Source organism: Lynx canadensis, chromosome C1 (genome assembly GCF_007474595.2).
Source record: "Lynx canadensis isolate LIC74 chromosome C1, mLynCan4.pri.v2, whole genome shotgun sequence".
In the NCBI taxonomy this organism is placed as follows: domain Eukaryota; kingdom Metazoa; phylum Chordata; class Mammalia; order Carnivora; family Felidae; genus Lynx; species Lynx canadensis.
In genome coordinates, this window is record NC_044310.1 from 141529141 (window position 1) to 141556487 (window position 27347).

Below are 27347 nucleotides of genomic sequence, written 5' to 3' on the forward strand. Positions count from 1 at the left end.
TGACTGGCTAATTTTGCCTAGCATAATATTCTCCAGTTCTATCCATGTAGTTGCAAATGGCAAGATTTCATTCTTTTTGAGTGCCATTCTTTTAATACTTCATTGTGTGTGTAAATGTGTGTGCACATCTTTATCCATCCATGGACATTTGGGCTCTTTCCATAATTTGGCTACTGTTGATAGTGCTGCTATAAACATTGGAGTGCATGTGCCCCTTTGAATCAGCACTCCTGTATCCCTGGGATAAATACCTAGTAGTGCAATTGCTGGTTTGTAGGGTAGTTCTATTTTTAATTTTTTGAGGAACTTCCATACTGTTTTCCAGAGTGGCTGCACCAGTTTGCATTCCTCTTTTTCCGCATCCTCACTAAATCTGTGGTTGCCTGAGTTGTTTATTTTAGCCCTTCTGACTGGTGTGAGGTGGTATCTCATTGTGGTTTTAATTTGTATTTCCCTGATGATGAGTGAAGTGTTGAGCATTTTTTCATGTATCTGTTAGCCATCTCAATGTCTTCTTTGGAGAAGTGTCTATTCATGTCTTTTGCCCATTTCTTCACTGGATTATTTTTTTGGGTGTTGAGTTTGATAAGTTCTTTATAGGTTTTGGACACTAACCTTTTATCTGAGATGTCATTTGTAATAAATACCTCCTCCCATTCTCTCGGTTGCCTTTTAGTTTTGCTGATTGTTTTCTTCGCTCTGCAGAAGGTTTTTATTTTGATGAGGTTCCATTTGTTCATTTTTGGTTTTGTTTCTCTTGCCTCCATAGTAAGAAGTTGTTGCGGCCAAGGTCAAAGAGATTTTTTTGCCTCCTTTCTCCTGTAGGATTTTTTTTTTTTAATATAATTTATTGTCAAATTGGCTAAAATACAGTGTGTGAAGTGTGCTCTTGGTTTTGGGGATAGATTCCTGTGGTTCATTGCTTACATACAACAACACCCAGTGCTCATCCCAACAAATGCCCTCCTCAGTGCCCATCACCCATTTGCCCCTCTCCCCCACCCCCTCATCAACCGTCACTTTGTTCTCTGTAAGAGTCTCTTATGGTTTGCCTTCTTCCCTCTCTCTCTTTTTTTCCCCCCTTTTCCCATGGTCTTCTAAGTTTCTCAGGATCTACATATGAATGAAAACACGTATCTGTCTTTCTCTGACTGGGTTATTTTATTCAGCATAATACCTTCCAGTTTCATCAACGTTCCTGCAAATGGCATGATTTCATTGTTAATCATTGCCAAGTAGTATTCCATTGTATATATAAACGTCTTCTTTATCCATTCATTCATTGATGGACATTTAGGCTCTTTCCATATTTTGGCTGTTGTTGAAAGCACTGCTATAAATACTGGGATACATGTGCCCTATGAATCAGCACTGCTGTATCCTTTGGATAAATTCCTAGTAGTGCTATGGCTGGGTTGTAAGGTAGTTCTATTTTTAATTTTTTGAGGACCCTCCACACTTTCCCAGAGCGGCTGCACAAGTTTGCATTCCCACCACTGTGAAAGAGGATTCCTGTTTCTCCATATTCTTGCCAGCATCTGTTGTTTCCTGACTTGTTAGGTTTAGCCACTCTGACTTGTGTCAAGTGGTATCACAGTGTGGTTTGATTTGTATTTCCCTGATGATGATTGTTGAACATCTTTTCATGTGTCTGTTGGCCATGTCTATTCATGTCTTCTGCCCATTTCTTCTTCACTGGATTATTTGGTTTTTTGGATGGGGAGTTTGGTAAGTTCTTTATAGATTTTGGATACTAGCCCTTTATCTGACTATGTTATTTGCAAATATTTTATCCCATTCTGTCATTGCCTTTTGGTTTTGTTGGTTGTTTCCTTTGCAGTGCAGCAGCTTTTTGATGAGATATGTTGAGTAAGAAATGGCTACGGCTGAGGTCAAAGATTGTTGCCTGTTTTCTTCTGTAGGGTTTTGATGGTTTCCTGTCTCACATTTAGGTCTTTCATCCATTTTCAGTTTATTTTTGTGCATCGTGTAAGAAAGTGGTCTAGTTTCATTCTTCTGCATGTTGCTGTCCAGTTCTCCCAGCACCATTTGCTAGAGACTGTCTTTTTTCCATTGGATACTCTTTCCTGCTTTGTCAAAGATTGTTTGACCATCCATTTGTGGATCCAATTTCGGGTTCTCTATTCTATTCCATTGGTCTATATGTCTGTTTTTGGGCCAATACCATACTGTCTTGATGATTACAGCTTTGTAGTAGAGGCTGAAGTCTGGGATTGTGATGCCTCCCACTTTGGTTTTCTTCTTCAGTGTTACTTGGGCTATTCGGGGTCTTTTGTGGCTCCATACAAATTTTAGAATTGTTCTAGCTTTGAGAAGAATGAATGTGTAGATTGTTGGGGTAGTATTGACATTTTAACAATATTTATTCTTCCAATCCATGAGCACGAAATGGTTTTACATTTTTTTGTGTCTTTAATTTCCTTCGTAAGTTTTCTATAGTTTCCAGCATACAGATCTTTTACATCTTTGTAAAATGTATTTTATGGTTCTTGGTGCAATTGTAAATGGGATCAATTCGTTGATTTCTCTTTCTGTTGCTTCTTTATTGGTGTATAGAAATGCAACTGATTTGTGTGCATTGGTTTTTGTACCCTGCTACTTTGCTGAATTCAGGTATCAGTTCTAGCAGCCTTTTGGTGGAGTCTTTGGGGTTTTCCACGTAGAGAGTATCCTGTCATCTGCGAAAAGTGAAAGTTTGACTTCTTTGCCAATTTTTATGCCTTTTATTTCATTTTGTTGTCTGATTGCTAATGCTAGGACTTTGAACCTATGTTAAGCCACAGTGGTGAGAGGGACATCCATGTCATGTTCCCGATCTCAGGGGGAAAGCTCTCAGTTTTTCTCCATTGAGGATGATGTTAGTGGGCTTTTCACATGGCTTTTATGATGATAGGTATGTTCCTTCTATCCTGACTTTGAGGGTTTTTATTAAGAAAGGATCCTGTATTTTGTCAGATGCTTTTTCTGCATCTGTTTACAGGATCATATGGTTCTTATCCTTTCTTTTACTAATGTGATGTATTACATAGATTGAGTTGTGAATGTTGAACCAGCCCTGCAACTCAGGAATGAATCCCACTTGATCATGGTGAATAATTCTTTTTATATGCTGTTGAATTCGATTTGATAGTATCTGGTTGAGAATTTTTGCATCCATGTTTATCAGGGATATTGGCCTGTAATTCTGCTTTTTTGTGGGGTCTCTGTCTGGTTTGGGAATCATGGTAATGCTGGCTTCATAGAATGAGTCCCAAAAATTTCTTTCCGTTACTACTATTCGAACAGCTTGAAGATAGGTATTTTCTTTTTTTTTTTATTTTATTTATTTTTTATTTTTTTTTAACGTTTTATTTATTTTTGAGAGAGACAGAGTACGAGCGGGGGAGGGGGGGAGGGGCAAAGAGAGAGGGAGATACAGAATCTGAAGCAGGCTCCAGGCTCTGAACTGTCAGCACAGAGCCAGATGGGGGGCTCGAACTCATGAACCGTGAGATCATTACCTGAGCCGAAGTCGGACGCTTAACCGACGGAGCCACCCAGGTCCCCTGAGAAGGATAGGTATTAACTCTGCTTTAAATGTCTGGTACAGTTCCCCTAGGAAGCCGTCTGGGCCAGGACTTTTATTTGTTGGGAGATTTTTGATAAATGATTCATTTTCTTCACTAGTTAATGGGGGTCTATTCAAATTTTCTGTTTCTTCCCATTTGAGTTTTGGTAGTGTGTGGGTATTTAGGAATTTGTTCATTTCTTCCAGGTTGTCCAGTTTGTTGGCATATAATTTTTCATAATGTTCTCTGATAATTGCTTGTATTTCTGAGGGATTGGTTGTGGTAAATCCATTTTCATTTGTGATTTTATCTGCTTGGGGCCTCTCTTTTTGAGAAGTCTGGCTAGGGGTTTATCAATTTTGTTTTTTTCAAAAAACCAGTTAGCTCTTAGTTTCATTGTTCTGTTCTATGTTTGTTTTGTTTCGTTTTTTTTTTTTGTTTTTTTTTGTTTTTTGATTCTGTGTTTATTTCTGCTCTGGTCTTTATTATTTCTCCTCTGCTGGCCTTGGGGTTTCTTTGTTGTTCTGCTTCAGCTTCCTTTAAGTGTGCTGTTAGATTTTGTTTTTGGGATTTTTCTTGTTTAATGAGATAGGCCTGGATTGCAACATATTTTCCTCTTAAGACTGCCTTTGCTTTATCCCAGTTTGGGCTGTCATGTTTTCAATTTCATTTGTTTCCATATATTTTTAAATTTCTTCTTTAATTGCCTGGTTGACCCATTCATTCTTTGGTACCATGTTCTTTAATCTCCATGCATTTGGAGGTTGATTTTTCTGTGGTTGATATCAAGTTTCAGAGCATTGTGACCTGAAAATGTGCATGGTATGATCTCAGTTCTCTTATATTGATTGAGGGCTGTTTTTGTGAACCAGTATGTAATCTATTGGAGAATGTTCCATGTGCATTTGAGAAGAATGTGTATTCTGCTGCTTTAGGATGAAAGTTGTGAATATATCTGTCAAACTACAATATAGAACCAGAATACATCTGGTTCTGTATCATTCAGGGCCATTGTTTCTTTGATTTTTCTGTCTGGATGGTGAGTCCATTGCTGTAACTGGAGTTTTAAAATCCCCTGCAATTACCACATTCTTACAAGTAAGATTGCTTATGTTGTGATTGTTTTATATGTTTGGGTGCCCCCGAATTGGTGCATAGACATTCATAATTATTAGCTCTTCTTGATGGGTAGACCCCGTAATTATGCTATAATGCCCTTCCTCATCTCCTGTTATAGCCTTTAGTTTAAAATCTAGTTTGTCTGATATAAGCATGGCTATTTCAGCTTTCTTTTGACTCCAGTAGCATTGGGTATTCTTTCCTGCTTTGTCAGATTAGTTGCCATACATTTGTGGATCCATTTCTGGATTCTATATTTTGTTCGATTGATCTGTGTCTGTTTTTGTGCTGGTACCATATTGTGTTGTTGATACCAGCTTTGTAATACATCTTGAAGTCTGGGATTGCAATGCCTCCAGCTTTGATTTTTTTCAGGATTGTTTTGGCTAATTGGGGTCTTCTGTGGCTCCATACAGATTTTAGGATTGTTTGCTTTAGCTTTGTGAAGAATGCTGGTGTTATTTTGGTAGGGAGTGCAAGAGTGTGTCTTTAGACCCAGCTTCTAGTTAGTAGTCTTTTGAAATACTTGCTTTTGGCACTAGTGAGTACATAATTCATTGCAGAATATCTTTTTGTGGTATGAAAAAAATACCCTCAAGGGCCATTAATAGAAAAATGTTTGAATAAACTATGCATGTTCCTATAGTAGTTACGAATGTCTACATAGGGGGCATCTGGATGACTTAGAAGATCATACAACTCTTTTTTCTTTAAGTCTGTTACAGCCTGCAAGCGAGTGAGTGGGGGAGGGGCAGGGAGAGAGGGAGAGTGAGAATCCCAAGCATGTTCTGCACTGTCTCATGGAGTCTGATACAGGACTAAGCTCAACTGTGAGATCATGACCTGAGTCGAAATCAAGAGTCAGACGCTTAACAACTGAGCCACCCAGATGCCACAGAAGAGCGTACAACTGTTGGTATCAGGGTCATGAGTTTGATCCCCACATTGAGCATAGTGGTTACGTAAAAGAATAAGTAAACTTAAAAAATGTCTATGTATATTGATGTGAAAACTCCATAACATAATTAGATGAAGGTCAGTTCCAGAGTATCTCACAGTGTAATATCATTAATGGTATAAGAAAAATAATTATGTATTTTTATATGTGACAGCTAGCCCGGGAAGTTATGTTTCTCTGTGTACTAAAATACATGGAAATTTAGAAGGTCCTGAACATAAACTCCAAATTGATAGCATTGATTTTTCACTGGAGATAAAAGACTTTATTGTTTTATTTTTTTGTATTTCTGTATTTGAACTTTTAAAAATAACATATTCACATTAACGTATAAACATTGTATTTGAAACTTAAACTGGGAATGTATTTACATTAATGAATGAGCATTACTTAACCATAAATTGTTGAAAATATAGAATATAGCTAACGCTACTAGATTTTTACTAAGTAAAGTAGTTTTATGGCTAATTTACAGCAAAACTTTTTATCTTTCTTAGGTCCTCATGGAAATTACAATTAAAGGACTGCCCCAGAAAGTATTAGGTTCACCAGCATATCAGGTTGCTAATATGGATATTCTTAATGCAAGTATCTTAAATGTAATGATATGGTTAAAATTAGCCAAAAAAAAAAAAAAAAAAGTTCCATGACAGTTGTTGTTTTCCTTAACGTAGTGAAACATAAATTGTGAAATTTTGAGAGAATTAGATTTGGAATGCTGATTATGTTAAAGGGAAAAACTGGTAACAGTAATAAGTTAATGTAAAGAAACATGGCACTATTAATGGAACTGTTTTTCTGAATTACATAAAAAGTTCTAGAAGGAAAGTTTTCTATTATACATAGTAATAGTGGTGGTTACTGTTTAAAAATTTGGAAGCATAGTAACAGTTGCTTGATTATGGTGAAATAAACATAACTACAAGATGTAGGTATTTGTTAGTCCAGGACGTTTTAACTTAATGTTCTTTTTATGTCTGGAATATTCCATTCCTCAATTGCTCATGTAGATGGAATAGCTGTCATTGAAATATAAAGAGCTTGATTTTTGTGTGTGGCTTACAGAAATATATTTGCTGACATTGTGTCATATCCTAAGTAATAGGTAAAGTTAAATTATTTGTAGCTTAAAAGGATCCTATTTAACATAATTGTAGGAAACATGTAACAAGATTATACTCCTTATAACAAGAAGATTGACTGCAATCTCCTGTCTTTCTTCAGGGGACTCCTGCTTTGTTCTTAATTCAGTTAATTTTCAACAATAATCTCCTGGAATATGGTGTAGAAGATGAAAGGTAATTTAAACTGAAACTAGGCTTTTTTATGTTTTATTTTTTGAGAGACAGAGACAGAGCATGAGCAGGGGAGGGGCAGAGAGAGAGCACAGAATCTGAAGTAGGTTCCAGGCTCTGAGCTGTCAGCACAGAGCTCGATGTGGGGCTCAAACCCACGAACTGTGAGGAGAGGACCTGAGCTGAAGTAGGACATTCAACCTACTGAGCCACCCAGGCGCCCCCTGAAACTAGCCTTTTTATAAACTTGGAAAGGTGGCTGTTTGATGAATGAGAGTCTTGAATTATATACTATATCATTTTTTAAAATTAAAAATATCAAAATAAAACTTGGGATTTATCATTTCTTGTTTCCTTGGAAGTTACTTTTGGAATCTTAGTAGTGTGGTGTAACTAATGTATTTTGGCAAAATGCACTCTGGTTAATGCATGGCTCAAAATTTTTTCTTCAGGTTTTTTCTCAATCTGGAAACACTTGTAGGCTGTGTCCTTTCTGGACCAACTTCACCACTAGCTTTCAGTGACTCTGTTTTAAATGTTATTAATCAAAATGCAAAGCTGTTGGAAAACAAGGAGCATCTCTGGAGAATGTGGAGTATTATAGTCACCCCACTAACTGAATTGATTAATCAGGTATGACATAAGTGCTACATATTTCCCATAAAACTTAAGTTTGAATTTGAATAGAAGATGTTAAAAATTTTCTCCTGTGGGATTAATTTCCTATTCTTTATATTAGTTGATTTCTTTTCATTGCATTTCTCCTTTTTTGAGGAGGTATAACTTAATGGGGACTAATCAGCTCCATTGTTTCCAGTAGTGATTATAAAACCAGAAGGTTCAGGTCTGTTACATACAACTTTTCATATTTATATTTCAATTTATTTCATTATTTGTACTATTATGGAAGAGTAATGTTCTTCTTGACTAGACTGTATATTAAGATTTCCATGGGCAAGCCATGTTGGTGATTGTGGCAAAGCCATATACTAGTCCCTGAACCAGTAATCTGCTGAGAGTTGACTAACCCTTATCATTTAAATACTTTAAAAAGTTACATTATTGGCAGGGGTAAGGAGCTCAAGTTTTGTCACTACTAATAAATGGTTCATCAGCTGCTTTGTCAGTCTTTAAATGGAAGTATGTTCTGGGAAATACTCTGCTGTGATTCTGAAATAAACTGAAGACTCAAAATTCATTAAGTGATAATATAATAGCCATTATTTTTACTTCTCAATTCACATCATTTAACATTCTTCTGGAAGAAAAAAGTTTATATTCCTAAATAGTTTTCTATTATTTGAAGGATAGCAATTCAAGTTCTTGCTTGAATCCTACCTTCTATGTATAGTAGAAAATTTTGGACTGACTTCTGGGATTTTTTTTAAGGACTTAAACACCGTGCATTGTTTCTCAGGGTTGCTGTAACACATTACTTTAAGCTGATGGCTTAAAACAACAGGGATTTAGTCTTATAACTCTGGAGCCCAGAAATCCAAAATCAGTGTGTTGGCAGGCTTGGTTTTTTCTGGAGCCCTGTGGGAGAATTGTTCTATTCTTCTCAGTTAGCTACCTTTGGTTGCTGGCAGTTCTTGATTGTTCCTAGAGTTGTAGACCCATCACTCTAATCTCTCCCTCCATCTTCACATGGCATTCTTACCTGTGTCTTTTTTGTCTATCCAAATTCCTTTTCTCTTATAAAATACTAATGATTGGATCAGGACACACCCTAATCCAACATTCATTCATTTTAACTTGATTACATCTGCAAAGTACTTATTTCCAAATGAGGTCATATTTGCAATTAGAGGACTTAGGAGTGCACTACCTCTTGAACAACTCAATACTGGGGGACATATTCTTACTATAGATAATAAGATGGTACTACATAGACTAGAAATAGATGGTAATTTGTCTAATTTCTTCATTATTTTTCTTGTTTCAGACCAATGAAGTGAATCAAGGTGATGCCTTAGAACATAACTTTAGTGCCATATATGGTGCATTGACTTTACCAATAAACCATATATTTTCAGTACAGAAATTTCCAGTGGTAAGGCAATGTCACATTTTTTACATGAAGAATTTACAATTTTCTGAAAATGTTAATTCACCCTTTATAATGAATTCCTACAGTAATTTTTCCTGAAATGAGATTTCCTTATGACTTAATTAGCTTAGGGTAAAGGAAAATGGTGAAGGAAGAAAGAAATTTCTCTTGACCTCTGATAATTGTGGCATTATTACAGTTCTTCAAATAGAATTCTGGAGGGGTGGCGGACTTAAATACTGTACACTGATGTCTTCTATGACACCTTAAATGTTACAGTGGCTTTTTAAGGTATAGTCTCTTAGGTGTTTTATATGCAGATAGACATTTTAAAATTTTCTTTCTTACTGTTAATTTTAGGCTACCATGAAGACCTTACTTAGAACTTGGTCAGAATTATATAGAGCATTTGCCCGCTGTGCTGCTTTGGTGGCAACTGCAGAAGAGAATTTGTGCTGTGAGGAACTTTCTTCCAAGATCGTGTCCAGTTTAGAAGATGCAGGCTTTTCAGTGAGTTTATCCCATACTGACCTTGGTTGTATTTAAAGAATACTTTCCAAATAAACTGAGATGACATGTGTGAACTATCATTTATTAATGCTTTTAGTTGATAAGGGACTAATACATAAACAAGTAACAGCATTGCAAAACAGTTTTGTGTCTTTGGTCTACAAGACTCTAAAGTCCATGTTTCAGGACCAGTAACATGGAGGCACTTTTAGTACCTTTCCTACACAGGCATTGCTTGTGTCATTCTAGATTAACAACACAAGGACCTTGTCCTGGAGCCAGCTTTTCTCATATTTGTTAGATCTTCAAAGGCAATCCTTTAGAAGTTTGTAGACTTAACGGCAGAGGACTGTTTTTGTACCTTTCCTTTATTTAATAAAAGAGGCAAATGCTTTCAATTGATTTATATCACTAGAGTAGACTTCTTTTTTGTATTCACACAAATAATTTACATATTGATACCTATGTACATGAGTACTGTGTTCTTGCCACTTGAATTCTGTTATATAACTCTGAAGCATGCTTTTTTCATCTGGAAATATGGACTTCTATCATTTGATAGTGGTTATCACTGTTAAGAAAAGTAGAGATACTGGGGCACCTGGGTGGCTCAGTTAATTAAGTATCTGACTCTTGGGTTCTGCTCTCATGATTGGTAAGTTCGAGCCCTGCATCAGGCTCTGCACTGACATTGTAAAGCCTGCTTGGGATTCTATCCTCTCTCTCTCCCCTCTCCCACTCTCTTGCTTGTCCTCAAAATAAATAAAAATAAACTTATAAAAAAAAAAAAAGAGGTACAAGAGCTAGAAATTCATCTTTCAGATTTTTTATTGCCCTTACAGTATCTTTTTAAAAATATTGGTACAATTTTGATACGATAGAATTTGTCAGGATGACTTTAAAAATGTCATCTTATCACTGAAAAAAACTTCTGTAGCACTTAAGGTAAAAATCCAAACTACTTACAACTGCCCGTGAGGCTGATACTTCATTCTCCAAGGGGTCTTTCCTAATTAAGTTTGCCAATATCTATGGTAGCACCTTGTTATTTCCTTTTTGGCACTTCTGTCAGAAGCATTTGTGTACTTGATTATGTTACTTAACACTCCATGAAGTACATTCTGTCTTCATATGTATCCCTGGCATTTATCTGGCACATAGTGAATGTTTTTTTTAAATCCAAGTTAACGTATAGTACAATAGTGATTTCAGGAATAGAATTTAGTGATTCACCACTTACGTATAACACCCAGTGTTCATCCCAGCTAGTGCCCTCCTTAATGCCCATCACCCATTTTGCTCATTCCCGCCCCCCCCCCCCAAACCTCACCAGCAACCCTCAGTTCTGTGTCCTTAAGAGTCTCTTATGGTTTGTCTCCCTTTCTGTTTTTATTGTATATTTCTTCCCTTTCCCTATATTCATCTGTTTTGTTTCTTAAATTCCACATGTGGATGAAATCATATGGTATTTGTCTTTCTCTGACTTATTTCTCTTAGCGTAATACACTCCAGTTCCATCCATGTTGTTGCAGAGAGCAAGATTTCATTCTTCTTGGTTGCTGAATAATATTCTATTATATATATTACACCTTGTGTATCCATTCATCAGTCAACGGACATTTCGGCTGTTTCTATACTTTAGCTATTGTTGATAGTACTGCTGTAAACATTGGGGTGCTTATGCCCTTCGAATCAGCATTTTTGTGTCCTTTGGGTAAATGGCACATAGTGAATTTGTTGAATGATTTTATAACTGTTAGGGAGAATGTCAGCCCATACTTTTCATCTTTTAAATACTGTCTTGGTTACACTTTCATCTTTGTTCTCTTCTGAAATAAGTTTAGAATCTGTTAAGTTTTATGAAATACTCTTCAGATTTTTTTTGGCATTGGTTGGTTACATTGAATTCATAGAGAAATTTGAGAAGTACTCTTTATTATGTTGAATCTTTCCATCTAAGAATAATTGTGTTCATATATTTAGCTCTTCTAAGGTTAACCTATCTTGTTTTTTTTTTTTTTTTTTAAAGCTGGCTTTCAGCCATTACAAAGGTCCATCTATTCCTACCTGCCACACAAATACCCATAACGTGATTGTTTCTGTAGTATTTATAAAAGCTGTTGCTGATGTGCATTTCTTTATATCAAACCAGTCTTTTTTTCTTCGGATACCCTTAGTCACAGTGAAATTCTTTTCAAACATTGCATATATATAGTGTTTTAAGATTTTTGCCTGTATCTCTGTTAGTGAGATGGAAATTCCTCATTGTCTAATTTTTGTCTAGTGTAAGAACGTCATCTGTAGTTGTATTGTTCGTTGATTATCACCATTGAAAAAAATTTTTTTTAATGTTTTATTTACTTTAGAAAGAGACAGTGTGAGGAGGAGAGGGGCAGAGAGAGAGAGGGAGACACAGAATGTGAAGCAGGCTTCAGGCTCTGAGCTGTCAGCACAGAGCCTGATGCGGGGCTCAAACCGCGAGATCATGACCTGAGCTGAAGTCAGAAGCTTAACCGACTAAGTCACCCAGGCACCCCGATTAACACCATTTTTGAAGTCACTGATAAATTCTATTGTATAAAAATACAATAATCAGAATTATCCCAGTATTGTGGAGAAGAATGTTATACTTGATACTAACATTGTATGTAAATTATTCTCAAGTTTTAAAAATTCTAAAAATGTTGAAAGTACATTAAAAACTTTGAAAAGATGGGTTTCTAACTTTTAAATTTTCAGTGTCATTACTATATTACACCGAATGTTTTTGTTTCCATTTTCTGGGTAAATTTTTAGCTTACATCTAAAGGTGTCACTTTTTCATCTTTTCCAATATATGCATCTAAGGCTACTCTTAATACTGCTCTTAATGATTATAGGATATTAATTTTTTCTTTAATTTTTATTTTGGTTCAAGTATAGTTAACGTACAGTGTTAAGTTACTGTTTCAGGTGTAAAATACAGTGATTCAGTGATTCTGTACATTACACAGTGCTCATCATAAGTACTCTTAATCCTTTTCATCTATTTTACCCATCGCCGCTGCCCTCTGGTAACCATCAGTTTCTTCTCTGTAGCTAAGAGTCCGTTTTTTGGTTTGCCTCTCTGCTGTTGTTACTGTTACTATTTTTAAGTTTATTTTGAGGGAGAGAGAAAGTACATGTCAGGGAGGGGCAGAGAGAGAATCCCAAGCAGGCCCTTCACTGTCAGCCTAGAGCCTGACACGGGGCTTGAACCCATGAACTGTGAGATCATGACCTGAATCAAAGTCAGATGCTTAATCGACTGAGCCAACCAGGCGTCCCTGCTGTTGATTCTTTTGTCTAAAATTCCACATATGAGTGAAATGACATACTTGTTTTTCCTTGACTTACTTCATTTAGCATTATGCCCTTTAGATCCATCCACCTTGTTGAAAATGGCAAGATTTCTTTTTTTTTTTTTTTTTTTTTTTGCTGAGAAATAGTCGATTGTATATATACACTGCATCTTTATCCATTCATCAACTGATGGACAGTTGAGGTGCTTCCATAATTTGGCTATTGTAGGTAATGCTGCAGTAAACCTAGGAGTGCATATGTCTTTCAGATTAACATTTTTGTATTCTTCGGGTAAATACTTATGGTGGAGGATCATATGGTAATTCTATTTTAATTTTTTGAGGAATCTCCATACATGCTGCACCAGTTTGTACTCCCACCAACAGTGCATGAAGGTTCCTTTTTCTCCACCTTTATAGTCAACACTTGTTTCTTGTTTTTGATTTTAGTCATTCTGACAGATGTGAGGTGGTGTCTCATGTGGTTTTGATTTGCATTTTCCTGACTTGTGCTGTTGAGCATCTTTTCATGTGTGTGTTTGGCCATGTGTATGTCTTCTTGGAAGAAATGCCTGTTCATATCTTCTTGCCATTTTTAATTGGATTATTCTTTGGTTTTTTAAAAAATTTTTTAATGTTTATTTTTAAGAGAGAGACACTGTGAGAGAGGGATGGGCAGGGACAGAGGGAGACACAGAATCCGAAGCAGGCTCCAGGCACCGAGCTATCAGCACAGAGCCCGATGTGGGGCTTGAACTCATGAACTTCGAGATCATGACCTGAGCCGAAGTCGGACACTCAATTGACTGAGCCACCCAGGCGCCGTGGATTATTTGTTGTTTTTGATGTTGGGTTGTAGAAGTTCGTTACTTGGATACTGCCCTTTTTATGAGATGTGTCATTTGCAAATATTTTCTCCCATTCCATAGGTCGCCTTTTAGTTTTACTGATAGTTTACTTTGCAAAACTTTTTATTGTGATGTAGACTCAGTCATTTATTTTTGCTTCTTTTTCCCTTGCCTAAGGAGACATAGCTAGAAAAATGTTGCTATGGCCAATGTCAGAGATAATTACTGTGTGTGCTCTCTTCTAGGATTTTTATGATTTCATGTGTTACATTTAGGCCCTTAATCCATTTTGGGTTTCTTTTTTTGTCTGGTGTAAGAAAGTGGTCTACTTTTATTCCTTTGCATATAACTGTCTAGTTTTCCCAACATCGTTTGTTGAAGAGACCATCTTTTTCTCATTGCGTAGTTTTTTTTGCCTCTTTTGTCAAAGATTGGCTATATAGTCATGAGTTTTTCATGGGCTTTCTGTCCTGTTCAATTGATCTATGTGTCTGTTTTTGTGCCAGTGCTGTACTGTTTTGATTACTATAGCTTTGGTAGTATATCTTGATACTGGGGATTGTGAGAGCTTTAGTAGTCTTCAAGATTTCTTTGGCCATTTGGAGTCTTTGTGTTTCTATACAAATTCTAGGATTTAAAATGCTGTTGGGATTTTTTTTTTAAGGGATTTAATTTTTTTTTTTAATATTTATTTATTTTTGAGACAGAGACAGAGCATGAGCATGGAAGGGGCAGAGAGAGAGGGAGACACAGAATCTGAAGCTGGCTCCAGGGTCTGAGCTGTCAGCACAGAGTCCAGTGTGGGGCTCATACTCGTCAGCTGTGAGATCATGACCTGAGCCAAAGTCAGAAGCTCAACCAACTGAGCCCCCCGGGTCCCCCAATGGGATTTTTATAAGGATTGCATTAAATCTGTCAGTTGCTTTGGATAGTATGGACATTTTAACAATATTTTTTTCCCTGTCTGTGTGCATGGAATATGATTCCATTTGTGTCAACTTCAATTTCTTTCATCAGTGTTTTATATATTTTAGGTTACAGGTCTTTCATCTCCTTGGTGATGTTTATTCCTAGGTATTTTATTATTTTTGTGCAATTGTAAATGCGATTGTTTCCTTAATTTCTCTTTGTGCTGTTTTCTTTAGTATATAGAAATGCAATGGATTTCTGTATACTAAGTTTGTATCCTGCGACCTTACTGAATTCATTTATCAACTCTAGCAGTTTTTTGGTGGCATTTTTTAAAGGTTTTTTTCTAGGTATACTATTATGTCATCTGCAGATAGTTTTACTTCTTCCTTACCAGTTCGGGTGCCCTTTATTTCTTTTTCTTCTTTGATTGCTGTAGCTAGGACTTACAGTACTATGTTGAGTGAAGGTGGTGGGAGTGGATATCTTTGTCTTATTCCTGACAATAGGGGGAAAACTCTCAGTTTTCACCATTGAGTATGATGTACACTGGGTTCTTCAGATATGGCCTTTGTTATGTTGAGGTATGTTTTCTCTAAACCTACTTTGTTGAGGGTTTTTGTCATGAATGGGTGTTCTACTTGTCAGATGCTTTTCCTGCATCTATTGAAGTGATCATGTGGTTCTTATCCTTCCTCTTGTGATATATCATGTTGATTTGTGAATATTAAACCGCCACTGCATCTCAGGAATAAATCCCACTTGATCATGGTGAATTATTCTTTAATGTATTTTTGAATTCCATTTAGTAATATTTTGTTGAGGATTTTTGCCTTTGTTCATCAGAGATACTGGACTGTAGTTCTCTTTTTTGTAGTATCTTTATCTGGTTTTAGTATCTGGGTAATAGCGCTCATAGAATGAATTAGAAGCTTTCCTTCCTCTTCTATTTTTTGGAATATTTTGAGAACAGTTATTAACTTTTCTTGAAATGTTGGGTAGAATTAACCTGTGAAGCCATCTGATCCTGGACTTCTGTTTGTTGGGAGTTTTTTGGTTACTGAATCAATTTCATTGCTGGTAGTTGGTCTATTCAAATTTTCTATTTCTTCCTAATGCATTTGTAGGAATTTATCTATATTTTCTAGGATGTTTAATTTGTTGGCATATACTTTTCATAATATTCTTCTATAATACTTTTTATTTCTGTGGTGTCAGTTATTATTCCTCCTTTTTTTTTTTTTTTTCCAAAGATTTATTTTTAAGTAATCTTTACACCCTAAGTGAGGCTCAAACACACAACCTTAAGGTCTAGAGTCTCATGCTTTTCTGGCTCTGTTTCTCTTTCTGATTTTGTTTGAGTCCTCTTTTTTTGTTGATAAGTCTGGCTAAAGGTTTAGCAGTTTTGTTGGATTTTTCAAAGAAGCAGCTCTGGTTCATTGATCTGTTCTATTGCTTTTTTTAGTTTCTAATTCATTTGTCCTTCCTTCTACAATTTTGGGTTCTGTTTGTTCTTTTTCCTGCTCCTGTAGATGTAAGATCAGATTGTTTATTTGATATTTTTTTCTTGCATCCTGCAGTAGGCCTGTAATGCTATAAACTTCCCTCTTAGAAACACTGTTGCTGCATCTCACAGGTTTTGAACCATCATTTTCATTTGTTTTCATGATTTGTTGGTTGATCCATTCATTGTTCAGTGGCATGTTATTTAACCTTTCTGTATTTGTGTTTTCTTGAGTTCTCATTTCATAAGGTTGTGGTTGGAAAAGATGGGTTGTATGAGTTTGATTTTTGAATTTGTTGAGAGTTGTTTTGTGGCCTAAAGTGGTTCATTCTGGAGAAGGTTCCACGTTCACTGGAAGAGAATGTGTGTTATGCTGTTTTAGATTGGAATGTTCTGAATATTTCTATTAGATCCATCTGTTCCATGGTACTATTCAAGAGTATTTCCTTCTTGATTCTCTGTTTGGATAATCTATCCATTGATGTAAGTGGGTGTTAAGTTCTCTACTATTACTGTATTACTATGAATTATTTTATGTTTGTTATTAGCTGTTTTACATATTGGGTGGTCTCATGTTGGGTGCATAAGTATTTACAATTGTTTAATCTTCTTGTTGGATTATGATTATCCTTTATGATTATATAGTATCTTTGTTACAGTCTTTGTTTTAATCTGTTGTGTCCAGTAGAAGTAGTGTTTCTACCCCAGCTCTTTTTCCACTTTCATTTGCCTGATTAATTCTTTTGCATTCTTTCACTTTCAGTCTGCATGTGTCTTTAGGTCTGACATGTGTCTCTTGTAGGCAACATATAGATAGATCTTGTATTTTTTTTATTCATTCCATTACTGTTTGTCTTTTGATTGGAGCATTTACTCCATTTACATTCAAAGTAATTTTTGAGAGGTTTGCACTTAATTGTCATTTCGTTTCTTGTTTCCCTGTTGTTTTTGTAGTAGTTCTCTGTTCCTACCTTGTTCTCAGAGTTTCCTGCCTTTCTTTCGTGATATATTTGGATTCCTTTTTTTCTTTATTTTTTGCATATCTATTACTGGTTTTTGATTTGTGGTTACTATTAGGTTTGTATGCAACATATTTTGCATGTAGATAGCAATCTATGTTAAGTTGATCACTACTTGAGTTTGAACTCATTCTTTACTCCTGTCTCTACCTGCCCTGTATTTTAGGTATATGGTGTCATTCTTTACATTCTTTTGTTTTGTGAATCCCCTTACTGATATTTATAGATATACTTCATTTTACTGCTTTTTGTGCTTCCTGCTTTTCTTCTACTTAAGGTGCATTCCACTCAAAGAGTCCCCTTTAACATTTCTTATAGGGCTAGTTTTTTGGTCATGAATTCCTTTATGTTTTGTCTGGGAAATTCTTTATCTCATCTTCTATTCTGAATGATATCCTTGCTGGATAGAGCATACTTGGCTGCTGGTGTTTGTTTGTTTCTTTCTTTCTTTCTTTTCTTTTTCTTTCATATTCTTTGAATATTTAATGTCCCTCTCTTGTGGTCTGCAAGGTTTCTGCTGAAAAAATCTGCTTATAGGCTTAAGGGTTTTCACTGGTATATAACTGTTTCTTCTCTCTTGCTGTTAAAATTCTCTTTTTATCACTGCTTTTTGCCACTTTTATTACTATGTATTCTTGGTGTGGACCTTCTAGGGTTGATTTTGTTGGGGATTCTCCTGTGCCTCCTGAATTGGATTTGTTGACTTTCTCAGGTTTGGGAAGTTTTCAGTTATTTCTTCAAATTTTCTGCCCCCTTCTCTGTCTCTTCTTCTGAGATCTCTGTAATGTGGATATTATTATGCTTGATGGTATCACTGAATTTCCTTAATGTTTTCTATCTCTTTATTCAGGGTCTCACTGAGATTCTCCAATCTTTTTCCAAGTCCAGTAGGCATCTTTATGACTATTGCTTTAAATTCTCTATCAAGCGTATTATTTATTTCCATTTCGTCTATTAGTCTTTTGTTATGATTTGTTCTTTTCTTTCATTTGGTGCATGTTCCTCTGTCTCCTCATTTTATGTAATTCTGTTTCTATGTGTTAGGGAAGTCAGCTGCATCTCCTGCTCTTGCAAGTGGTGGCCTTATAAAGAGAGGTCCTGCAATGCCCTGTATTTCAGTGTCCCCTATTCACCAGAAACTCGTTCTTGAGGGTGTCTCATACATGTGTTGTATGTGCCCTGCTGTTGTGTCTGAGTCGCTTTTGTCTTCAGTCCAGTTGTCTGCAGTGGTTCTCACTGTTGGCTAGGTTTGTCCCTATGTTGTTAGTAGGCCAGTCTGGTGCCATCTTGGGCTTGAGTTGAATCAGACCAGGTGTTTGCCAATAGCAAGGAACTCCGTGTTACTTTCCTTATGTTCCCTGAGAAGCTTTCATTGGTAGGTGGGGCCTGCAGGCAGTCCTGATGTCTGCCCCGAGTCCACTGCTGGAGCCACAGTTAGAATGGTGTATGTGGTTATGTTCCCCTCTCCTGGGGTAGGAGTCACTTTGGAGTCCTCGTGATTCCTGTTGGGACTGTTTGCCCATTGCCATACCATGGGCGGGCTGGAGGGGCAAGTCCACAGAAAAACACAGGTACAGGGCAAGACTTTAGCATGCTAATTGGAGAATGTTCATGCTGCGCTAGCTCCTGTGTATGTCCATGTGTCTAGCCTGGGCATTGGGAAAGAAGTTGGACCTGCCAGGTCTTTTGTTCTTACAGAAGTCTCCTAAGGACCCCTGCTCATCCAGCACTTGTTTGAAGTTGAGTCATAAATGTCTTTCCCTTGTGCTCCAGGTGTTTCTCAAACTGCTGCGTCTATGCTGTATCTCAGTAAGTTTGTTTGTTATGCTGTTTATGGGTGGGGACTCAAGTTTCTCCTGGCAGTCCCGGCCCAACCAGCTGATTTTTGAAGTTCCAAGTGTTGAGCCCCACTGATTGTAAGAACTCCCAAAGTAGCCCTTCTGTTTTTCAAAGCCATATGTTAATGGGGATTCATCTCCCTGGTGCCTGGCATGGGATCTGCTTCTCACCCTTCTCTGTGCCTGCTGTCACCTTCCTTACTGGGGACCATTTTGTGAGTCAGCTTGGTTCCCAAAGGCATCTCCACCCTTCCTACTGTTTTCCATATGGCCCCTTCTCTACATTTAGCCATGGAGAGTATGTTTTGCCAGTCTTTGTGTTGTTTTCTGGGTGATTTGCACTGATGTGAGTGTTACCTAGGTGTATTTTGGAGATAGGGTGAATTTAGGCTCCTTCTACTCTGTCATTTTCCCCCTACCACCTGTTATCTTTTTTTAATGTTTATTTATTTATTTTTGAGGGGGGTGGGGGAGGGGCAGAGAGAGAGGGAGACATGAATCTGAAGTCGTCTCCAGGCTCTGATCTGTCAGCCTGGAGCCTGACACGGGACTTGAACCCACGAAGTGTGAGATCATGACCTGAGCTGAAGTCAGACGCTTAACCCCCAGGTGCCCCCTACCACCTGTTTCTAAGAGCCTTGGTAAAGTATCTCCCTGATTGTGAATTTGATATATTTGAACATGTTTATTACATATTTTGATGTTATGTCATCATGCTTATAGGTTCGTGACTTTGTCTTCATGGTAATTAATTCCTCTCTACCTTTTTGAATTTTACCTACTTGATATTAACTGATATGAATATGCTCATGCCTTTTTGAGAATTTGTGTAATTTTTTTTATTTTATTTTTTATTATTTTGAGAAAGACAGGGCACAAGTGAGTGAGTGGCAGAGAGAGACAGAGAGAAGCAGAAGTGGGGCACAAGCTCACCTGAAGTGGGACTTGAACTCAAGAACTGTGAGATCATGACCTGAGCCAAAGTCAGATGCTTAACTGACTCAGCCACCCAGGTGCCCTGTGTAATCTTTTTTAAAAAAAGAAACTTGCCGTGGGGTGCCTGGGTGGCTCAGTTCGTTAAATGTCTGACTCTTGATTTCACCTCAGGTCATGATCTCACATTTTCTGAGACCGAGACCCTCCTCAGGTTCTGTGCTGGATGTGGAGCCTTCTTGGGATTCTCCCTACCACCCACTCCTCCCCCTCCTGTGCTCGCTTGCGTGGTCCCCCTCTCTCAAAATAAATAAACATTTTAAAAAATAACAAATGAAAAAACTTACCCAGCAATACAAAGAAAATTGCATGAAATAATACAGTTTGACAAATTATTATACGAAATACTTCTGTAGCCATCACCAAGGTCAGTTATAGAGCATTGTCAGCACCCCAGATGCTCCTCCTATGTGTCTTTTGCAGCATATAAATAAATATGGAAGTCTTTTTAATAAGTAGAGATTTAACCTTGTATTTAATAGGAAATGGAGTATGTGTTTTAATCTTTACCTTCTTTCAGATATACTGTTAAAACTTCTATTCATCTTTTAGATTTGAAGAGTTCATATCCGTAACATTCTACCCCAGCAAGTAAAGACATTGATACCACTCTCCTACAAATTTTTATACTTACCACCTTTCAGGTTTTGTTAAGAAACCTAAGTTTTACTTACTATATTATTATACAGGGTACTATAAAACTTGGAAAATAAGTAAGTTTACAAAATTTGAGGATATTTTGTTGCTCAACCTAGTTTCCTATATCCCATTATTTTCCTTTAAGAAAAAAACAGATTTTTATATATATACATATATATACACACACACACATTTTATATATATATAAAAATGATAACTGATACCTGGTACTAATATATAAGATACACCCACATATGACTGATAACATCCTTGTTTGGTACATGTAACTAATCAGTATTGATTAGTTATAATTTTTAGGTTCCAGAAAATTTAGATCACAGAATTTTGACTAAAATTATTTATTATAGCTTATATTGTTGCAGATGCATACTTTGATACTTTTTTTTTTCCTTAATAACTTTGTTCTGTAAAGTTACAGGATTTTTCTCTAGTTTTTGGAATTTAGACATTTCAGCAGGGTGTCTCTTGGGGTGTCTTTATCATTTTTAAATATTTTTGAGAGAGAGGGTGCACACGGGGAGGGGCAGAGGGGGGCAGAGACAGAGGTTTGGAAACAGGCTCTGTGCTGATAGCAGAGAGCCCAGTGTGGGGCTTGAACTCCTAAACTGAGGTCATGACTTGAGCTGAAGTTAGATGCTTAGTAGACCCTTTCAATCTAAAGAGCTGTGCCTTCATCTCAGAAAAATTGCCTTGCTTTAATGGTGTTCTTTGTCCCTTCTGTTTTTCAGTACTGTTTTAGGTGGTTTTTAGGCCTTTGAATTTATCTTTTGTGTCCCTTCTTTTCTTTCTCTACACCTGTTTGTGTTTTGTTTGGTACTGCTTTCTAGGAGCTTGGTTACTTTGTGACTTAATTTGTGGTTTAAATGCTGAAGTGTTTGATAATGGTTTTGTTTTTTTAATTAGTGTTTTTTTTAGTTATTATTACTTTCTCTATTTTTTTTGAGAGTGGGGGAGGGGCAGAGAGAGAATCCCCAGCAGGCTCTGCACTGTCAGCATGGAGCCTGATATGGGGCCTGATCCCATGACCCTGGGATCGTGACCTGAGCCAAAAGCAAGAGTTGGATGCTCAATCAACTGAGCTACGCAGGCATTCCTGTGATTACTATTTTTAATTTCCTTTTGTTTGTTATTAGATTTTTCCTCATGGGTTAGTACTGTTGATGTTTAGCCCACCTTTCCCATGGGACTGGTTCTCCTTGTGAATGTGCATGTTTATTGATTAAGGCTAATACTGAGCAATACTGGTATCTGGAATGTGTTTCCTAGAGAGAGAGAGCCCCTCTTTTTCCAGCCTTGATAGCAAATTGAAGTTAGAGGCATCTTTTACTTGGTCATTGGAGCCTGAAGGAAACACCTGGGGATTTAACATCTTTTGTATATGAAAATATGGATTGTCATCTGGACTTTCTGTGTAATTTTTGTTGGTTCATTGGGGCGCTGCTGCTTTCCTCCTCCTGGCTCTTAATACTCATTGGGGGAGATTGTCTTTGGGGGCAGACATGTGAATTATCCCAGTGAAGTGGAAAAGTGGATAGTAATGGAGAATAAGGGGAGAAGAAAGTGCATTTATTTTATAGATCTTTAATTTCAGTAGTGTTTTAACTTTTTTCTCAGAACTCTCACTGTGTCTTCTGTTACTTAGGTTTGCTAGGAGGGTGCCTGGGAGCTCAGTCAGTTGAGCATCTGACTTTGGCTCGGGTCATGATCACACAGTTTGTGAGTTCGATCCCTGCATTGGGTTCTGTGCTGACAGCTCAGAGCCTGGAGCCTGCTTTGGATCCTGTGTCTGCCCCTCCCCTGCTTGTGCACACATTCTCTCTCAAAAATAAATAAACATTAAAAAAAAAAAAAGTTTTGCTAGGAAGGCTATTTTGGAGGTGCTTTTTTTTTTTTGGAACTCATGGTGCTGGGATTTTCTTGGTTCTGTGTTTAGTCTCCCTGCCTTTAAAAAAATGTTTCCAGAAAATCTCTGATGCTTCTATGAATTTTATTTTTGTTTTAGTTGGATTACAGGAGGAGGAGGAAAGGGTATGAGGGAGCTTAGCAACTTTTTCATTGTTTTGTTTTGTCACTGGGTTCGGTGAACACTTGTAATTTTCATGAAGAATTTGATAAAGACTCTAATTAAGAACCTTGTTCTTGGGACCCCTGGGTGGCTCAGTCGGTTAAGCATCTGACTTCGGCTCAGGTCATGATCTCACAGTTTGTGAGTTCAAGCCCTGCATCAGGCTCTGTGCTGATAGCTTGGAGACTGGAGCCTGCTTCAGATTCTTTCTCTGCCCTTCTGCCACTTGTGCTCTCGCTCTCTCTCTCTCTCTCTCTCTCTCAAAAATAAACATTAAAAACAAGAAAAAAGAACCTTGTTCTTATGGGGCACCTAGTGGACTTTGTTTGAAGAGTATGTGATATTTATTTATTTATTATTTTTTATTTTACGTCCAAGTTAGTCAGCATGTAGTGCAACAGTGATTTCAGGAGTAGATCACTTAATGCTCCTTATCCATTTAGCCCATCTCCCCTCTATCAACCCCTCCAGTAACCCTCTGTTTGTTATCTATATTTAAGAGTCTCTTATGTTTTGTCTCTCTGTTTTTATATTATTTTTGCTTCCCATCCCTTGTGTTCATCTGTTTTGTGTCTTAAAGTCCTCATATGAGTGAAGTCATATGATATTTGTCTTGCTCTGACTAATTTCGCTTAACATAATACCCTCTACTTCCATCCATATAGTTGCAAATGGCAAGATTTCATTCTTTTTGATTGTCGAATAATACTCCATTGTTTATATATATACCACATCTGTATCCATTTATCCATTGACAGACATGTGGACTCATACTTTGGGCTCTTGTTGATAGTGCTGCTATAATACATTGGGGTGTACGTGCCCCTTTGAAACAGCATACTTGTATCTCTTGGATAAATACCTAGTGCAATTGCTGGGTTGTAGGGTAGTTCTGTTTTTAATTTTTTTGAGGAACCTCCACACTGTTTTCCAGAGTGGCTGCACCAGTTTTCATTCCCACCATCAGTGCAAAAGAGATCCTCTGTCTCCACATCCTCGCCAACATCTGTTGTTGCCTGAGTTGTTAGCCATTCTGACAGGTGTGAGGTGCGGTATCTCACTGTGGTCTTGATTTGTATTTCCCTGATGACGAGTGATGTTGAGCATTTTTTCATGTGTCTGTTGGCCATCTGGACAGATGTCTTCTTTGAACAAGTGTTTATTCATGTCTTTTGCCCATTTCTTCACTGGATTATTTGTTTCTTTGGGTGTTGAGTTTGATAAGTTCTTTATAGATTTTGGATACTAACCCTTTATCTGTCATTTGCAAATATTTTCTCCCATTCTGTCATTGCCTTTTAGATTTGCTGAGTGTTTCCTTCACTGTGCAGAAGCTTTTTATTTTGAAAGGTCCCAATAGTTCATTTTTGCTTTTGTTTCCCTTGCCTCTGGAGGCGTGTTGAGTAAAGTTGCTGTGGCCAAGATCAAAAAGGTTTTTGCCTGCTTTCTTCTCCTCGAGGATTTTGATGGCTTCCTGTCTTTCATCTTTAAGTCTTTCATCCATTTTGAGTTTATTTTTGTGTATGGTGTAAGAAAGTGGTCCAAGTTTGGTTTTCTGCATGTCGCTGTCTAGTTTTCCCAGCACCACTTGCTGAAGAGACTGTCTTTATTCCATTGGATATTCTTTCCTGCTTTGTCAAAGATTAGTTGGCCATACATATGTGGGTCCATTTCTGGGTTCTCTATTCTGTTCCATTGATCTGAGTGTCTGTTTTTGTGCCAGTGCCATACTGTCTTGATGATTACAGCCTTGTAATACATCTTGAAGTCCGAGATTATGATGCCTCTTGCTTTGGTTTTCTTTTTCAAGATTGCTTTGGCTATTCAGGGTCTTTCTGGTTCCATACAAATTTTAGGATTGTTTGTTCTAGATCTGTGAAGAATGCTGGTGTTATTTTGATAGGGATTGCATTGAATATGTAGATTGCTTTGGGTAGTATTGACATTTTAACCATATTTGTTCTTCCTATTCAGGAGCATGGTATCTTTTTCTATTTTTTTATGTGTCTTCTTCAATTTCTTTCATAAGCTTTCTACAGTTTTCAGTGTGTAGATTTTTCACCTTGTTGGTTAGATTTATTCCTAGGTATTTTATGGTTCTTGGTGCAATTGTAAATGGGATCAATTCCTTGATTTCTCTTTCTTTTGCTTCATTGTTGGTGTATAGGAATGCAACCAATTTCCATGCATTGATTTTATATCCTGCAACTTTACTGAATTCGTGGATTAGTTCTAGCAGTTTTTTGGTGGAATCTTTTGGTTTTCCATATAGAGTATCATGTCATCTGCGAAGAGTGAAAGTTTGACCTTCTGGCCGATTTGGATGCCTTTTATTTCTTTGTGTTATCTGATTGCTGAGGCTAAGACTTCCAATACTATGCTGAATAATAGTGGCGAGAGTGGACATCTCTGTCTTGTTCCTGACCTTAGCGGTAAAGAAAGCTCTCGGTTTTTTCCCCGTTGAGGATGATATTAACATTGGGTCATTCATATTTGGCTTTTATGACCTTGAGGTATGATCCTTCTATCCCTACTTTCATGAGGGATGAGAGAAAGGATGCTGTATTTTGTGACAGGCTTTTTCTGCATCTGTTGAGAGGATCATGTGGTTCTTGTCCTTTCTTTTATTAATGTGATGAATCACATCGATTGTTTGTGGATATTGAACCGGCCCTGCACCCCAGGTATAAATCCCACTTGGTCTTGGTGAATAATTTTTTTTAATGTATTGTTGGATATGGTTGGCTAATGTCTTGTTGAGCATTTTTACATCCATGTTCATCAGGGAATTGATCTGTAGTTCTTTTTAGTGGGGTCTTTGTCTGGTTTTGGAATCAAGGTAATGCTGGCTTCATAGAATGCATTGGAAGTTTTCCTTCCTTTTCTGTTTTTTGGAACTGCTTCAAGAGAATAGGTGTTAACTCTTCCTGTGACTCTTGATCTTGGGGTCATGAATTTGAGCTTCGTGTTGGGTGTAGAGATTACTAAAAAAAATAAATGAACTTATAAGTTAAAAAAAGAAAGGGAACCTTGTTTGTCAGACTCAATTTATTGGTTTATATGCTGAGTCTACTGGACATCTTAAAAATGATTTATTTTCCCTAAATGTTGAGAAACAAAAATTATGGTACTTGGCACACAGAAGTTAATGAGCAAGTATTCATAACTGTATTTCATGTACCTTATAGGTTATATGTGGGAATGAATGTCTTATATTTTTTGTTGATGCTCGCTATATTTGGAATTTATGCCAGTAGTTGGAAGTTTCTAATATAATATTTAATTTTTCTTCCCCAGAATTTGTTGCTCTTAGATAGGATCATTCATATTATTACTGTCATGGTTGATTGCATTGACTTCTCACCATATAATATTAAATATCAGCCAAAAGTTAAATGTAAGTACTTTTGTTTTTATTTTGTTCACCCAGTATTTGATAAACACAACTGTCTAAACTGTTGTCAAGGCAAATCCTAATATTTTTTCTGACCTCATTTTGCTGACTTTTGATGTATAACCATGTCCTACAAGTTTGTTATATAACTTTGGTATGCTAGGAGCTTAAGTGCTCTTACATGCCCATGCTCACAGTCTCTCTCTCTCTCTCTGTCACATACGCACCCACATATCTTTATTTCTTTGTATAACACTGAAAGATCAATATTATCCTATTTAGAGATTGTGTAGTAAGAGTGATTTTACTTGCCATCTTATACAAGGGATTATCTGGGCAGGAAAATTTGATGTTTGTTATTAAAATGTTGTTATTTGTCGCAGTACTGGTAATGTTAACATTTGCTAGTTGGTTAAGACAATATCTGCCAAGTTTTCCACTGTAAATTACTGTAGAGTACCTATGATTAATAAATTAATGTTTTGTGGCAGGTTATTTGAGACTATATACTTTTTTTCTCAGCCAGTTTTCACTCATGATTTTATCATCCACTAATGCTTTTTGCCTGAAACACTAATGTTACCAGAAGAATAGTTCGTTGTTTCATTTGATTATGTTAAATTGTGTCAAGATGCTTATTAGCTCCTTTGTCTTTAATTAATTCTAAAAGCTGTCCCTATTATTTATCCCTATTCTAATAAATCATTCTGCCGTTACTGAGCACTGTTAGGCACCAGTCACTTCCAGGTGCAAATGACATCCTAATGTAAGATAGAACTTCCTTTGTCCCATTTTATTTTTACCACTGTGAGTTTCTGTTATACATTGGTTTATAATTCTTTGCTATTAATATTTATGCTCATGTTTGCCTCTTTGACCATTTCATGTGTTTCCATTATTTTTTGAGAACTTTGGCATAAGATAATCAGGCTCATTCTGTACTTCTCCCTCCTTAAGCCTGGAACCAGACATATTTCCAAGAAACATGGTTACTTTTGCTGAAGATGGCGTTTATTAACCAAGGTCTAGTCATTGTGACTAAGATGTCACTGCTTTTGGATCCTCTTGAGTAGACGTTTGGGATAGGTGTTGCCTGACTCATGGGCTGTCTTGTCAGCCTTAACATCCTGGCCTGGAATTTCAGGGAGACCATTCTAATTTATATTCATCTGGGAAACAGATTCAAGGGAAGAAGGAGAGTTTTCTCTTAAATCTGAGCTATTCTACTTTTAGAGACTGGATTCTTTGAGGGAAACGGGTAATTTCGGACTATGTTTTTGTTTTGTTTTTTTGACA

The 27347-nt window shown here is 36.9% G+C and overlaps 1 protein-coding gene across 4 annotated transcripts in view; it reads left to right on the top strand.

The window, feature by feature from the left end:
• The window catches only part of RIF1 (replication timing regulatory factor 1), a 71578-nt gene that overhangs the window by 21531 nt on the left and 22700 nt on the right, over nt 1–27347 (top strand). For 3 of the 4 annotated variants that reach the window (XR_003970827.2, XM_030325237.2, XM_030325240.2), the window contains exons 16-21: nt 6144–6230; nt 6871–6944; nt 7394–7574; nt 8887–8994; nt 9352–9501; nt 25955–26054. Coding sequence is in view for 3 of the 4 variants with exons in the window: in XM_030325237.2 (XP_030181097.1) it covers nt 6144–6230; nt 6871–6944; nt 7394–7574; nt 8887–8994; nt 9352–9501; nt 25955–26054 (700 nt within the window). In the remaining variant the exon portion in view is untranslated. The remainder of the gene's footprint in view (nt 1–6143; nt 6231–6870; nt 6945–7393; nt 7575–8886; nt 8995–9351; nt 9502–25954; nt 26055–27347) is intronic. The other variant, XM_030325239.2, reaches the window with a different exon arrangement.